The 16,093-nt window shown below is 37.8% G+C and overlaps 1 protein-coding gene across 5 annotated transcripts in view; it reads left to right on the forward strand.

Moving 5' to 3' along the window:
- The window catches only part of tbc1d32 (TBC1 domain family, member 32), a 92,271-nt gene extending 76,666 nt beyond the window's left edge, over positions 1-15,605 (forward strand). For all 5 annotated transcript variants that reach the window (XM_026194048.1, XM_026194051.1, XM_026194052.1 and 2 more), the window contains 2 exons: positions 5,027-5,215; positions 15,292-15,605. In XM_026194048.1, the coding sequence (XP_026049833.1) occupies positions 5,027-5,215; positions 15,292-15,396 (294 nt within the window). In that variant the 3' untranslated portion in view covers positions 15,397-15,605. The remainder of the gene's footprint in view (positions 1-5,026; positions 5,216-15,291) is intronic.
- The last annotated feature ends 488 nt before the right edge of the window (positions 15,606-16,093 follow it).

Consider the following 16,093-nt stretch of genomic DNA (forward strand, 5'->3'; position numbering starts at 1 on the left):
TTCTAAATATGACAGCTCAATCATTGTTGGTGAAGCATGAATTTTAAATTATGCTCTCTACTCATTTTCTGCTGTATTATGGGTAAATGTTAAAGATTAAATATTCTTAAACTAGGAACAAAATCTTGCACACTCTCCCTGTGACTTGCTCTCACTTTATTAACAGTATTATGCATTCTGCTAAGACCTGAAGTCCATATAATTTAAATGTACTGTAGCAGTGGCATGTTTAGCATTCCAAAACTAGTTTAGGTGTTTATTGTGTTCACCTCTGTTGATTTTTATTCTGTCCCCTAACAGCTATTTAACTGTATTAGTTTTTACAGTCTGAGCTGTGCACTGCACACTTGCGTGGTTTCCTATCAAGCAAACCTGTTGGGAAGGAAAAAAATATGTAACTATCAAAAATCCACAATGATATCAGATACACACTGCGAATTGTTAAGGTCATACAAACCCAATGAACACAACTGATTTCTGTCATAAAATTCAAGCAGCAAAGTAGAGAAGGTTTGCTTAAAAACTGCTGCTGAAACCAAACACACTATGTAACCAACTGAAGTGATAATGTGAACACAGACTCACATCATTAGGAGTCACAGAAAGTTAAAGTCAGGCTAATGAAGTCTGTGAAGATAATATTTACTTGGCTGCAGTCTTTTAGTTTTCAAATAAGGAATAGTTTGGTATCTTGGAGTAATAACCTTGGTTTTCTTAGATCAACAAAGGATAATCATGAATATTAATGGAAGGAATAAAAGAAACTGAATTTGGAACAGAAATGTTCAGTTTCAGCTAGACTGCAACTATCTACAGCAAGACAGACAACAGTCTGTTAAGTTTTTTGGATGCTGTATATATTTAATAAATCAGGTTACAAAACCTTTCATAACCATACTTGTTCTTGCCCTGTAATTGACCTCCTTTTTCATTTTGCTTTGACTTAAGTCGAATTTAAAATACCACAATACAGCTTTGACATTGAAACCTTTTCCCTTTGTTTTTAAATACCAGAGCAGTTGAAAAGTTAGAACTCTTCTCCTCCATGCTTCTTTTCTCTAACGCAAACAATGAGGTACGAAAAGCATTTTCACCTTGAACGCTCTCATGTTTGATCTCGTCTTCCGCGTGTCTCCAGTTGACAGTGAAGGCTCACACAATGAACGCGTGCTTATAAAAGTCGCCACATTTGCATCAAAGATCTGAACCCGTCGTCTCCGGGGTGGAGTAATGCGTTAACATTCAGCTGGTCTCTTTGCTGTTCAAGGCAATAATGGGCTCCTGTTCTTCAGTGAAAAATGGAAAACTCTATTTCAAAAGTTTGAACTTTAAAATCCTGACAAAGCAGCAGTGGCAAATGAAGCATTAAAAGCCTCTGACGATCATACAGTAAAGGGTGTATTCAAATGTCTGTGTGTGAACGTGGACACAGAAGTCATTCAAAATCCATCTGCAGAAGGTTTTAACGTTTGAATCGGGAGTGTTTGTGACAGGTATCATGAAACAAAGCATTAGTAAGTGTCTTCAATTTTAAAAATGAAAAATAAAAAACATCTTCTAAGGTCATTCTGCAGAGTGAAAATCATGTGCAGCAAAACTACAGAAAGTTGTGACATGAATCTGAAGCTCTCCTCAGTTTCACAGAACTTTATAACTATAAGGCAGAAAACAGGCACAGTTATCCACACCCTGGTGAACAGAATGGCGCTTGCTCCTCCAGGTATCACCTCTGGAGTTAGTTGACACCCAAAAATTGAGCTAAAGGTAGAATTATTCCCCAAACACTTACAGAAACATGACCCCAAATACTTAACAATGTTTTCCCATAAAGGCTAGAGGTTTTAGAAGACAAGTTAGCTGAAACACTCCACTGTAGATGGAGTGCAGAAAAAAGAAGCCATAAACACAACATTGACATAAAATGTTAGGTGAATGTAAGACACAGAGCCGGATTAATTGGATCACATTCCTGTTTCCCTCAAGAATTTGAAGTAGTTGTTCTCATCTCTCTGTTTCTCGGTTTTGGTATCTACCAGTTTGCGAGGCGGATACAATGTTGACATTTTACCTGCTACTTTAAAAATCTCGTTGTAACAATAAAATTAAACAACAAATTCATGAAAACTCATTCAGAGCAGTGATGTTAAGGGCATTCAAACCAAAACATTGATCCTAAAGATGGTAAAACAGAATTGCAACACTATTCAAGGTCTTCTGTGCATCACTGAATGGAGACCCCTGTTAGCAGATATTTGCAATGCTTACTTTTGGTTGGGGTGTTTCTGACTCTGTGGCCTCACTTGTAGTTGTCAGTTCAGATATTTGGGAGAAGAAAGGTTAAAATAAATGAATAAATAAATAGATTTACATTCACCTTATGCTCTCGAGTTTGGGCTAAAAGGAAATAAGATGCACTTGGAAAACCTTGGATAGATTTACAGTCGCAGTAAGAACACTGTATTTGTCTGTTTACTTGTTTTCCACAAGAGTGTGTAAGGGCAGCATGGAGCCAATCATTCCCTGTTGTTATTACAACACACAAATTAGAGTGTCAGTGTTTTGATTAGAGTTTAGTGGAGGAGGGAACAATTGTAATCTGGTTTATGGGGCATAGGTTATGCATTTCTATACGCTTGAGCAGAGTTATGTTGTTTGTGAACATAGTGGCTAATTATTGCACAGTTTGTGAAACTGGATACACAGTGAGGATGTCTAGTTCAGTAAGGCTAAAGGCTGCTAACAATATCCCAGTTGTATTCAAGCACAGCAGAGCTGAGATTAAGGTTTATGAGTTGAGGATATGTAAAGTCATGTGGACTCTTTGTAGTCATGTGAAAAACTAACTACACCCCATGATTCAGTAGCTTGCAGAACCACCTTTACTAGCAAAGACCTGAAGGAATCCTGACTTTACATCATTGCAGAGGTATATTGTCATGCTCAGGATTTGCAGGCATAAAGTTTAATATTCTTCAAGTTAACTGAGGCCTGCAAAGTCAGTTTCTTTTTTTGCATTGCATGAGCATTGCACTAATTGCATGGGTGAATTTGCTCGAACATCTAATCCTGGGAAAAATAGCAATTGTTTTACCTGTTTTCCCACTTGAATTTAAAAAAATTAGCAAAAACTACCAGACAGGCCCGTTATTAGTGATTAGGTAATAATGAAAATAATAATAATTATTTGCTTTTTTTTTTCCCTACATGGTTCTGCAATTTGATTTTTAATATAAATCCAGTGCACTGCTCTTCTTTACAGTTGTGTGTCTTTGCTTCATCCAAAAAGCTAAAATGATGATAGACAGATGATAGACAGTGAGCAAGTACTGACTGGAACAGAGGTGCTATTTGTTTAATTTCTTACATTTTCTGTGTCTGGGGGTTTATCCCATGTCAACACATCTGTGGCTACTTTCCAAGTTCTCCTATGGTGGGGAAAAGCTTTTTTAATTTTCAGTTGAATTACACTTAAATTTCCCAATTCCTTTTTTTCCTCTTTTTAAATAGATGCATGATTTGTTTTCCCTCAAAACTGACAAAAATAGTGATTAGCATAATTGAGTAACCGCTATTCCATAATGCCTCAGTTTTTCAATCTTAGTAGTTATAATGTTGAATGGAGCCTATCCCAGAGCGGTGAGAGGAGGGGTACACCCTGGATAGGTTGCCAGTCTGTCACAGGGCTAACACAGACAACCATTTGCACTCACATTCAATCAGCACAGATGGGCCCTGGACAAATGCTGGATTCGTACCCAGAACCTTCTTGCTGTGAAGCAACAATGCTAACCACAGCACCACCGTGCTGCTGTTGTTCAGTATATATTTACTGAATTTAGGGACTCTGTTAAGATTTGGAAAAATACACTGCTGTAAATATATCTAACTTTTTAAAATTAACATTCGGCCTATGTCATCAGTTGGTAAACACGCTCTTTTCTAAAGATGATGTAGAACTCTGTGTTCTTTTCACTGAGATCAGGTGGGAATCCCATCATGAACCACTGCATTAAGGTCACTAATTTTAACTCAGTCATCAACTGGAGAAGTAAACATTAGCATGCATCTCCATGTCTCTTTGTCCCATAATGCAACCTCAGTATTAATGTCTGCAGAGAGTTTGTGAATATTTTTTCACTCTCAAAGTAAACATGTTTCCTGGAAGACTCAGAAAGCTGAGCAAATGAAATACATTTAGACACTTGCACAAGAAATGTAAACTCATTGTCCATAAACCCAACCATGCAAATGTGTATTTTAAGAGATTATCAACCTTTTTTTTTCACTTTGTGTGTAAATAGAAATTTAAACAGGTTTTCAGCTTTATAGTAAATGTAGTAGAAGCTGTTGTTTATTAGACATGGATGTGCTGAATTGCCTAGCACAAGTGCCTTTTTGTAGTTATTGAGCTACATCTTGTATCCATGTGTTTATATTAACATACCTTTTGTTTCATTGCAAGGCAAAAAGAGAGAAATAACCTGCAATACGAACAAAGACTAGTTAGTTCCCAATGATGATATTCAGATCTCACAAACGCACATATATAGTATGAAACAGATAACTTTAGATAATTGTAGTAGATGGGTGCCATTTCAGATAAACATGACTTAATATTTATCATTTGTGCTTCCATGGTTTTGTAACTACATGTAAATATTTTTCTGTGTTTGCTTATCATTTATGTTCTCCTTATTTACATTTAATTGTCTGGTGGATTTATACCAGTTTAATTAAATGCTTGAACAAGCTCGGTTCAGAAACGAGATACTGTGCAAAGTTGTGTGTTAAGTTGGTTTGTTTTTAAATATTTGATCGACAAAACTAATTAAAGAAAAGCTGAAAAGATATTAAGGATGAGATGTCTGAGTAACATATTTCTTTTTTTATGTAGTTACAATAGCTGCCAAACTCATAGTTTGCTGTTGTTGTAGAGCAGAACACTTTTAATTACATGTGGGGTTCGCGATTTGTCAGCTTGAAATCCTAATAACGTTTGTTTTTTCTCTTTTTTTTCCCACTACAGATGTGCCTCCATTGGCTGACTCAGTGTTTCTGGAACTACCTGGACTGGACAGAGATCTGCCACTATATTTGCACCTGTGTGGTGATGGGTCCTGACTACCAGGTTTACATGTGTGTGGCCATATTTAAGCACTTGCAACCAGACATCCTGCAGCACACACAGTCCCAGGAGCTACAGATCTTCCTCAAAGTAAGATGGAGTCAGAACTACAATATACATGCAATATTTTACTAACAGAACATACTCAGATTCACCTTAAATCTCTATGGTAGCCTTGTTAATTACTATATGTAGGTATGTCAAAGAGGAACAAGTATCCAGTTTTCTGTAGTTTTCCCTCAAAAATCTGTGTTCTGTGAAACCTCGAACACCTCTGCAGGTAAATACACTTACCTGCTACTTTGTTCCATCTAATCAGAAAAATCAAGTACATTTGAATTCATGTAGGAAGTTCTTTCGGGCGATCGTGGCTCAAGAGTTGGGAGTTCGCCTTGTAATCGGAAGGTTGCCGGTTCGAGCCCCGGCTCCAACAGTCTCGGTCGTTGTGTCCTTGGGCAAGACACTTCACCCGCTGCCTACTGGTGGTGGTCAGAGGGCCCGGTGGCGCCAGTGTCCGACAGCCTCGCCTCTGTCAGTGCGCCCCACGGTGGCTGTGGCTACAATGTAGCTTGCCATCACCAGTGTGTGAATGTGTGTGTGAATGACTGGATATGTAAAGTGCTTTGGGGTCCTTAGGGACTAGTAAAGCGCTATATAAATACAGGCCATTTACCATTTACCATTTTTTGCTTTGATAAAGACTTTCTTTTCACTTTCGGTATTCTCTCACTCTGCTTCATATGTATATTAATATTTATAAAAAATGATCTTGGTCTTGTGTTTCTTAGCTTAAACACTTTGATTCTTGTTGGTCTCTTTCACTAGTATTGGTTTATTTGTAGCAGTTTGAGGGCCAAATTCTTCTTCCAAAACTTAATGATGAGATGTGTTTGCTATTTGAACTCTGGGAATCATTGATGTGGGCTCTAATCTGATGTTGGGTAACTCTAATGAACTGATGCTCTGCAGTAGAGTGAACTCTTGGCCTTACTTTCCTAGGAACGTTCCTCGCGAGAGATTCATCACAGTGTTTGATGATTCTTGAGACTGCAGAGACTTTAAACACATTATTGAAAACTATTTGAGGTAAAGAAGGTTTTTAAGAATGCAAAGTTATCTTTTCACTTTTTTCAGCAAACATAATAAAGAGCTTTGACAGGTCCCTGGTTTGTTTTTGTAATCATACCATTAGATCTGTGGCCATATGTCTCAGGTGAAGAGAAGAGCAGAGCTGCTAATCCCCTGGTGGTAGGGAAGGTTGCTAGACAGGCTTCGAGTATCCAAATATATAGTGAGATTGCATTTGGAATGACCTCCACAGGCCTCAGTCTGCAAAGATCTTTAATGTCCACCCCCAACAGAGCTGGGCTCATCAAGTCCAACATTAAGTCACAGACTTCAGCACTTGGTTTCCATGGCAAAGTCTATGTCCGGGTTATGGACAGATGATTCCACCCATCAGTCAAACTTCAGATCCAGGAGGAAGAACGCTGTGGGCAATTTGGGATCTATAGCTCGCTGTGGTCCCTCCAGTGCCGTAGTGAGCGCTTTGTTCGTATTTCCATCAGTAAATCAGACCCATTCCAGACCTTTGGGAATTAGGCAACTCTGCCGGGGCTGACCAGTGATGGATCCACTGATGGATGGATCAATCCATTAATCGTGATTGACAGTGACAGTATAGCCTGATGTGCACTTTGCCATAAATGTAACTATACATCACAGCTAACCATGCCACACCACCTTTGACTGGAAGATATTGATTTTTGTAAAGGTAATGCTTCTTTGAAAGAAACTGCAATATATAATGAGGCGCAAATGTATCTGGCTTGCCCCTAATTCATACCGAATAGGCAGTACTGCCAGCATAGCAACATGCCGTTTTCTCATTTTCGTAACTCTACCCAATCCGGTCTTTACTTGATTGGTTCTGACATATTCTCTTTTTTTTCAGTGTTGCAACAATTTCACTAAAAGTAACTGTTGTTAAACATTTATAAACTCAAACTCCAACCCGGTCAGCTCAGTTTCATTCTCTATTGTTTGAAGTAGACATCAAACTCAACACAGTGACATAGAAACTCCCCTACCAGCCACTGTAGACAAACATAAACTATAAATGCTTACAATGACGTCAGCCACCTGCGTAGGCTACCGCATATATTTCAACACAGGAATACAAATGTAAGTTTATACATTTGTCATTGTGAATCTGGTAAAGTGTTATAAAGGTTGTCCATCAAATGTAATCATTCATTTCCGATTCACATATAATAAATAATTCATTTAAAAAAACTTCACTTTTAGAACATGTTCACACATCCTCCCACTGTGTTGTATTTCACTGAAACAAAGTCTGTTCATTAAAATGCATTCTGCATGGTGGATTGGATGAACTTTATATTGCAGAGCTTTCACAAAAGGTCTAACGTCACGGTCTCAGAGATACTTCTAATATCCAAAGCAACACGGGCACTGACATAAAGTACTCATCGTCATTACTCATTAAGCATTTTGATCCGTCTTGTCTCTGCCTTATAGCTCTGATGTTAACACCGGCATGAGCTGCCGCTGACAGTTTTTCTGAATAAAAGATCAGTTATGGAAGCTTTATCTGAGGAAGTTCCTCTAATGAGCTGTAGCATCAGATACTGCTGCAAAAGGCGAGCTTTGAGACAGTCTGTGTGTTTGTGTCTCTGCATGTTTGTGTATGTGTGTGTGTGTGTGTAAGAGAGAAATTTACTATTCCTGTCCTGAGCTGAACTGTTAAAAGTTTTAGACATGCTGGTTTGCATCCAACGGCTTTATCTTTCTTCTTTTCCTCTGACTCTCTCTGTGGGAACAATGTAAAGGGAGTATTTCACCCAGACAGATGCGGTACTAGAGGATTTTTAAAACATTCACGCACACTTGCTCTCCTCTACACTCATCCTGTCTCACTAGGGGGTGTATCTTTATTTCATCTAAATTAAAATTTGAAGAGGCAAATGACTTGTTACAAATGCTCTGTCTGGCTAGAGTTAAACTGCAGTGATGCTGAAGTGGTGAGTGGAAAAGCAGACAGAAAAAGAAAGACTGTTTGCCACTGACTCAGAGACGACATGAAACTGCCCATTCATATGTGTGGTATTTGGGGAAATATGTTTCTGCCAGCTGACATCTATTGGTGATATCAGTCTTACTTTGGTGCAGACCACAGTAGTATTTTCTTTTTTTTTTATTGACATTTTAGAATCACTATACAATGCCATCAACTTCAGCTATCTTTCAGTACATATATTTTTTTCTTTTTTTCTATATTCAAACAACTGAAATATCCATACAATAAGAATGAAAGAAGAAGAAGAAAAGAAAAAGAAGCAAAACAGGAAACAACAAACAACATAAATAAAAAATACATAAGGAAAAAGAAAAAGGAAAAAGAAATAAATAAATAAATATAGGGAGTGTGTTTTTGTTTCCCTTAATATAACTAATATTTCCTCTAGTCTTCTAGTAGTTAACAAAGTCAAAATTATAAGCAAAAACTGGCCTGCGTTTTCTAATATAGTCCATCCATTTCTTCCATCGTGATACAAACAGGTCCCTCTTGTAGTTCACATCTGCTGTCATTTTCTCCATTCTGTAAATGTCCAATGTGATGTTCATCCACATGTTCATAGTTGGTCTCTCTGAAGAAAGCCATTTTTTTGTGATGGCTTTTTTGCCTCACAGTAGTATTTTCATGTTGCCTACTCATGAACCTGCTTCTCCTACATTTTAGGTTTCCCTCCTGTTTTATTATGCATTTGCATTTATTTTATACTGCATACAATTTCAAGACACCTGTCAATGCAAAGAGTGACAAATTGTGTCCAGGTCAGGGACAAATTGCGTCCAAAGTACATTTTTAAGTATCCCGGCTGAGATCCCAGTTAAAATAAGCTTCTCTAAAGGCTGGCTGGCTTCTCCTTCAGAGATGAGGTGAGGGTTTTGGTCATCCAGGTGGTTGGGCATCAGACTGGCATGCCTTCTAGGTGCCTCCTGGATAAGTTGTCCTACCAGTAGGAGGCCCTGGGATAACCTGGACATGTTGGAAAGATATGTCTTTCAGCTGCCCTGGGAACCCCTGAGTGTTCCCTCAGATGAGCTGGAAGAGGGGGTTGGGTAGAAGATGAGCTGGGCTTCTCTACTTAGACTGTGCACAGACAAGAGAAAAGAAGAGAGGAAATATAGATGGATGTGTTTATATGCAACCTGACAACCCAAAGCCTAAATTTCGGGGGGGGTGCAGCTGCTCTCTAGAGAGGCAGTCTGTTCAAAATACTCAAAGTAGTCCACAAATACATGCAACAGGTAATTTCAGTCCAAATCTAGAACCAAACCTCAACCACCTCTTCAATCTGTTGATTGTACATCCCATGGTACATCTGTCTCTAGCAACTCATCTTATGGGGCAATCATCCTGAAATATTCATGGTTTCCCCTCGTTTGTGCTCTGACACTCACTAATTCTCAGCTCTCATTTTCCAACCCTCAGGGTGCTAGACTTTGGGTGGAAATCTTTGTGCATTGAGAGTTGTTTTCATGTCTCGACCTCAGTGTCTGTCTCCCCCTGTGGCCAGGTTATCATTCCAACCAGTAGGGCTTATGTTTTATTCATACAGTTAACTGGATTCTCAGCACCCGTCTTACCTACTGAATATGTTTGGCTATTAGGGGACCTTCTTGCATCTTCACCATGATTCCCTTTGGACTGTGGGACACTTAGACACTTGTAGTTGTTTTGTATTTTCGATAACTCCACCTATTTAGTCTTGATCAGCTTGATAGCTTTACTACCATTCAACCACAAATATTCAGTCCTCTTCCTGAAAAAAGTTATTGGGCCACTTCATATATTTCCAAGCACTTCAGTTTGTCTTGTGGGGATCCTTCCTGATCAGGATTATTCTGGCTCGTGTCAGCTAGTCTTCCCATATGGAAAAGAAATAGTAAAAACTTATATGTGATTACTCATGAAAGTGGCCACTTTCATGAGTAATCACACCCCATGGATGGGCGGTATCAAATGACGTTTACTCTTTAAAGGTCTTTTATGTTTCATTAAGTTTCATTATATAATTTTTCAAGCAATCTTACATCTGTTTTCACTCTTATATGCTTTTCATACAAGTTTCACACAAGACAGATACAAACTTTATAAGATTTATATATATCTTTTCCATATGGGTTGTTGTTAAACAAGTAGGTAGCAGCCTGCTAAATTAAGTAGCAGTATGTAGCTTCTTCAGCCAGCAGGTGTTTGATGTTGCTTGGATCCATTTCTTTTTAAAAATGATTTTTTTTCTCAGCTGGACTATTTTTCTTTCAGTTCTCACAATTCCTTATGAAATCCAATCACTTAGTCGGGTATTTTATATTAAAGTTTGGGGGTAAAAGCAACACTAAAATCCAGAGAAAACACCCAGAAGAACTCGTCAAAAGCATCTATTTGCGATGGCCAATCAGAAATAAAATGAGCTACAAAGAATCTCACAGAGATGTGACTGTGTCACAGAATAAAAGACCTTTAAAGAGTAAACGTCATTTGATACCGCCCTCCAATCAAAACTACATCAGCCTTACTTTGAGAGCAACCAGCTGAAATGCTTCTATTTTTTAAACTAAGCAATAAAACTGTGTGTGCACTGCAATGCATTCCTGTTAATTTCACCTTCTGTGCATATCCAAACTCACATTGAATATTAACATCAATTCATCACATCAGTGCAAGATTAAGAAAATATAGAAATCTTTGGTAATTATTACATTAATTATCCTACCTAATGATCTCATAAGTGCAAACGGTTAATAAACCATTAAGATTATGTGGAACATTAAGCAGCTCATATTGCCTGTTAATCATGAAAGTATCCACTTAACAGCTCTGAACACTGGCATAGCAACTATATTCTGTGCAACCCTTTTTAGTCAAAATAGAAAGTGAGCATCAATAAAGTATTTACCTTTCTTGTTCATTATTCACTGTTCTTAAAATATCAAAACACAAATACTGCTGTGTCAGTGGTTGTTTGTCATTACAATAAATGAACAAGCCAAATAGCTTCAGTTTAGATGATTCTTTAGGACTCATTTCACTGTTCACTGTTCAAAACCATATACCTCCTGTCTGTGTGCATCCACAGTAACAAAACATGGATATAATAGATTTAAAATAATATAGCTGGTACTGCAGACTTATCATTTATGTCTTGTTTTGTGACCTGTAAATCTAAAGAAGATGTAATCACAGCAAGCCTTTATTGTTCTTTTAAAGCTTTCTCAGACAGAAATGCAATGCTTCCTGGAATAATCACAGAAGCAGGGTCCTTCATCAGACTGAAAACTCATTTCTTCCTGGCGGTACTTACTCCCCTCTGAACAGTCACTCCTCTGAAGTCACTTTATTTTCTCCTTTTAAATTATAGAAATGTATTGCTCCATTTGTTCTTAATCTCTTTCTCTTCTTTGCACTTCAGTACTCGGTGGCATTTCTACAATCACAATAATATTACTTCATAAAAGACATCGGAGCCTAAATGTTATACAGACTGTTTTAGTAGATGGTTATTAAGGGTCACAAAATGACTCTGAAGAAGCCTGAGGTGAGCCCAAGGTGATTTGCAGAGTAGTAGATGATGGATACAAAAGAAAAGAACTTTGGTTACGTAAAAATTATGCTGCTCTTTTCCTCCTATTGTTAACCGCTACACAATAAAGCAATAAACACAAACACCTTACAGAGGGTGACAGTCAAACCAGGGTCCTTTTAGAAGCAAGTCTTTAAAGTCATCATCTTAAATTGCATATAAGCACTTATTAGCACACTTATTCTAAAGTATTATCTAAATGAACTTTGAATGCCACATCCAGCTCTTGGCCAAAAATTTGTATTGGAACATCTCAAGCAATGGCACATTATAACATTATTAAATTTACTCTCTTAAATTGCAGTACTACTTAGCTCACTATAGAGACAGTGGTGAGTATTTACAGTTCTCTGTAAACACAGAGAAGATTGGAGAAAGTTTGTTTACATCCTCATCAGTATGATAAATAAATGATTGAGAATTAGTGTGCAGTCTTAACCCATGTTTGCAGTCACTGAATGTGTTTTTACCTACAAAAATAAGAGAGAATTAAGAGAGTGCTGAGCAGTTCCAGAAGTCATTTAAAAGTGCTTTTTTTCTTTTTAAGTTCCCAGCCTGGATACTGAAAGGTTGGGAACTTAGACTTTTGCTCTTTGTGTGTGTTATTCTGAATGCAGATTGTCTTCTGGGTGCAGGTTTCCTCAGGCTGCTAATTGATGATGCCACTCACAGCCACAGTTGCAGTGTTTGCATTGCCCATGGGGTCGGGTGTTGCCATCACAGATGCATACTTAAGCTCAGGCAGCAATTATAGCAGCTGAAATTAAAATCCTGACTGAACAAATGAGCCAAATAAATGTTCTGTTGTCTGGTCTAATACACGTCTCTCTAGTTAAGATATTGCAGCTTGTTAATTTACATTCTGGTGTGTGTGTGTGTGTGTGTGTGTGTGTGTGGGGGTGGGGGGGGGGGGGTGGGGTGGGGGGTGGGGGTGTGTGTGTGTGTGGGGGGGTGGGGGTGGTGGGGATGGTCGTAGTTATTAAGATATCTATGCAACCCTGTTTGTTTCGCTTTTCCAACACGTAAAACCTCATTACCTGAACACTGAGCAATCATGTTGTTTACTGGCGCGGTGCAGCATTCGATTGCCAGAGATTTGATTTCCGCTGACTTTGAAACAGATTGAATGTAAAACATTTTAATGAAAAGGTTATATCAAATTATCCACACCTCATGTCCTAACAAAGTGAATGACGATAAAGCAAACAACCTTCTGCCTCCAAAACACTGTCTAACTGCACCTCTTAGGACACAGACATTTGTGTCTTTAAAACAATATTAACTGCAGTTTTTTTTAAACAAGTCAACTGATGGCAATTATAAGACAACAGTCTGCTCTTTAGAAAGTACTTTAAAACTTTTGATTGCCTCGTTTGTACTTTAAAGTGGTACTTTGGCGATATATTCCACTAGCAAGAGACAAAGGCCGTCTGAAGATTGCTTTCTCATTCGTTCGTTAACTACTGCCTATATAACAGTCAGTTAACTCTAATGAGCAATTAAGTGTGATTTTTGGACACTTTTAAATCTGTCCATAACCTGCAATAGAGCGCACATTTCATGTTGAGGGTGTCAGACGACACACAGTAAATGTACAGTACAATGAGCAGTCAAAAAGATCAACCATTCCACTCATAAAAGTACATCTTAAATTAATTGTCCTGCTGTCCCTCCCAAGGTCTTGTCCTTGTTCTTCTCAGATTCCTCCTTCATTGGGATCACTGTCTGACCACTCGCTTGTATACATTTGCAAGCACGAGCATAAAACCTTATGTCAGATTGATCAAAAAACATTTTATCAGAGGAAGATTCTGCAGTTTCCAAGCTATAAGAAGCCGTAACAGGTCAGGAATGTGACCTGACCTGCTGCATGCTGGTCCATCCCTCCATCGTTCATTGCTGTGAGCACTCACCACCCATGAATCCCCCAGGGTCACTGTCAATGCCAAGTCAGAAACCTCGTCAACATTCTTGGACAGTGACACTACTTTAACCCAGTATAAAAGTCACTTTGTTAGCTTTCAGGTTTATATATAGAATTAGTTTTAAAATCATTCTATTAGTTTATAAAGATCTCAGTGGTTTGCTCCCTCACAGTACATCTCTGACCTGTTTGGTATCTTTAACCTAAGACGACCCCTCAGGTCATCAAGTAGTTATGCCCACACATGTGTGTAATAACTAGAGATGGCACGATACCACTTTTTTATGTCCGATACCAATACCGATATCATAAATTTGTATATCTGCAGATACTGATATGAATCCGATATAGTCTATTTTTATAATAAAAAAAAACCTGTTTTTTTTTTTTAAATATCTTGCTGCATTTTGAAAAGTTCATACTACAATTTAAAAAAAACAAAACACTAAAGCCATCCTATTACACTTTACACTGCACCCAAAATATTTTGCAGTTCAGCAATACTGCTCTTTTTATTTAGATTTAAAGTTCTGCTAAAAGTTTAAATATTTAAAGTAATATTCCAAAAGTAGTTTAAAATGCAATTTTATGAAGATTTCAAAAAGTCTTTGGTTCTGAAAAAAGAAGGGCAATATCAGCACAAAACTAAAAAAAAAAAACAGGTTGTAGAATGGACCCTTTTATACTTAAAGCTTAACATAAATAGACATCCAGAGTGGAAAGCAGTGTAAATAAATGCAAACATGGTTTCACAACACTTTTATAAAGATGGATGTCAGTGTAAGCTGTTTCTATCACATTTAACCTGAGACTGAATTTTGTGTCATTTCTATACAAGACTTAACACAAGTATGAAAAAAAGTGTTTTTCATAGTTTTTTTTTCTTCGAACCACGAAACTGTTTAGATTATCGGTATCCCCGACATAATTCTTCCCCCCTGCGTACACGCTAGGCTCTCTGAATCACAGACAAACAGTATCCCACATTCTTGATTTTTAGTTCAGAAACACTTCTTACAACGACTAACTACTCCTGAAACGTTGGAGGTTTTAGCTCTTTATATAGTAAAGTTAGAGGAGGATAAAAATAATTATCAGGCAAAGTGTCCTTTGTTTGTTCAAATAATCCTGTCCGATACCACTTGAGAACAATAAATATATAATATTCTGTTGTAACCCTCAAACTGAATGGTAATGTAACACACTCATTTTTACCTTTTTCACAAAACTAAAACATCACTACTTCCACATCTAATTGTCTGTAATGGAAGCGGAGTAAACTGGATCTGCACTCTGTGCCCAACAAATGCTCGCGGTGCAGGGGGAACAAACTTTTCGGAGATGCCTACCTTGGCACAACACCTGGTTTAGCAGCACGTAGCAAGGCTCCAAATGCGTTCAGTGTGAACTCTACACCGCTGACAGGTCTTGCACACAATTATCACGTGACGCATACTGCTCCTAAGGTCGTGCTAAGGTCACTACTTGGATGCCTTGATCGAGGACCCATCAACCAGGATAAATGCTCAAAGATTGACTCTAACTCTAAATTTCTTCTTTTCTACCTGCAGGAAGAGCCAATCCAGGGCTTCAGTTTTACCAACCACCTGGAGTTTATGGGTGACCTGGAGCACAAATACAGGGACATTGTTCTGGCTGATATGAAAATGATTTGAAGTTAATGTCACAGTTTGCCGAGGCAAACTGCGTGGAGTGTGAAGAGTGGACCCAGGTGCAGACATTGTAAAACTCAAACTTAACTGATGAGCTGTTTATTAAGGCAGACAGAACAGTACAAAATAAAAGAGCAAACAATGCAAACTAAGCAATAACCTAAACTGGGTAAACTAGAAAGGAAGCATGAAAAACCCTGGCAAACAGAAAAACAAACAAAACTCTAAACATGGCAATGATGATGTGTGTATATATATATATATATATTAGGGGTGCAACGATACACAAAATTCACAGTTCGGTTCAATACTTTGGTGTCACGGTTCGATATTTTTTCAATACAAAAAAAATGTTCATGCCTTTTTAATTTGTCATTTATTAAAATTATAAATATATATTTTAACTCAAAAGTACAGTTTTTAAATTTAATGTTGCTGAAAGAAAAAAGTAATAAAAAAAATAACTATATCTCAGGGCTCGCAAAATTTCAAAATCCCTGGTAGCCCTTCGGGCAGGGACTCTTCCGTTTTTGATAGCCCAAAATAAATTTAAGTAGCCCGAATAAAAAAAGAGAGCAATTTTTTGATTGATGTTTTGTTTCCTGTTTTGTTTCCTTTACAATATTATACATTAAAGTACAATATTGTAAAGGAAACAAAAACATTGCGTCCATATAAAAGGCACTGTTTTTGTCCGCTA

This window comes from Astatotilapia calliptera, chromosome 15 (assembly GCF_900246225.1).
Source record: "Astatotilapia calliptera chromosome 15, fAstCal1.2, whole genome shotgun sequence".
Classification (NCBI taxonomy): domain Eukaryota; kingdom Metazoa; phylum Chordata; class Actinopteri; order Cichliformes; family Cichlidae; genus Astatotilapia; species Astatotilapia calliptera.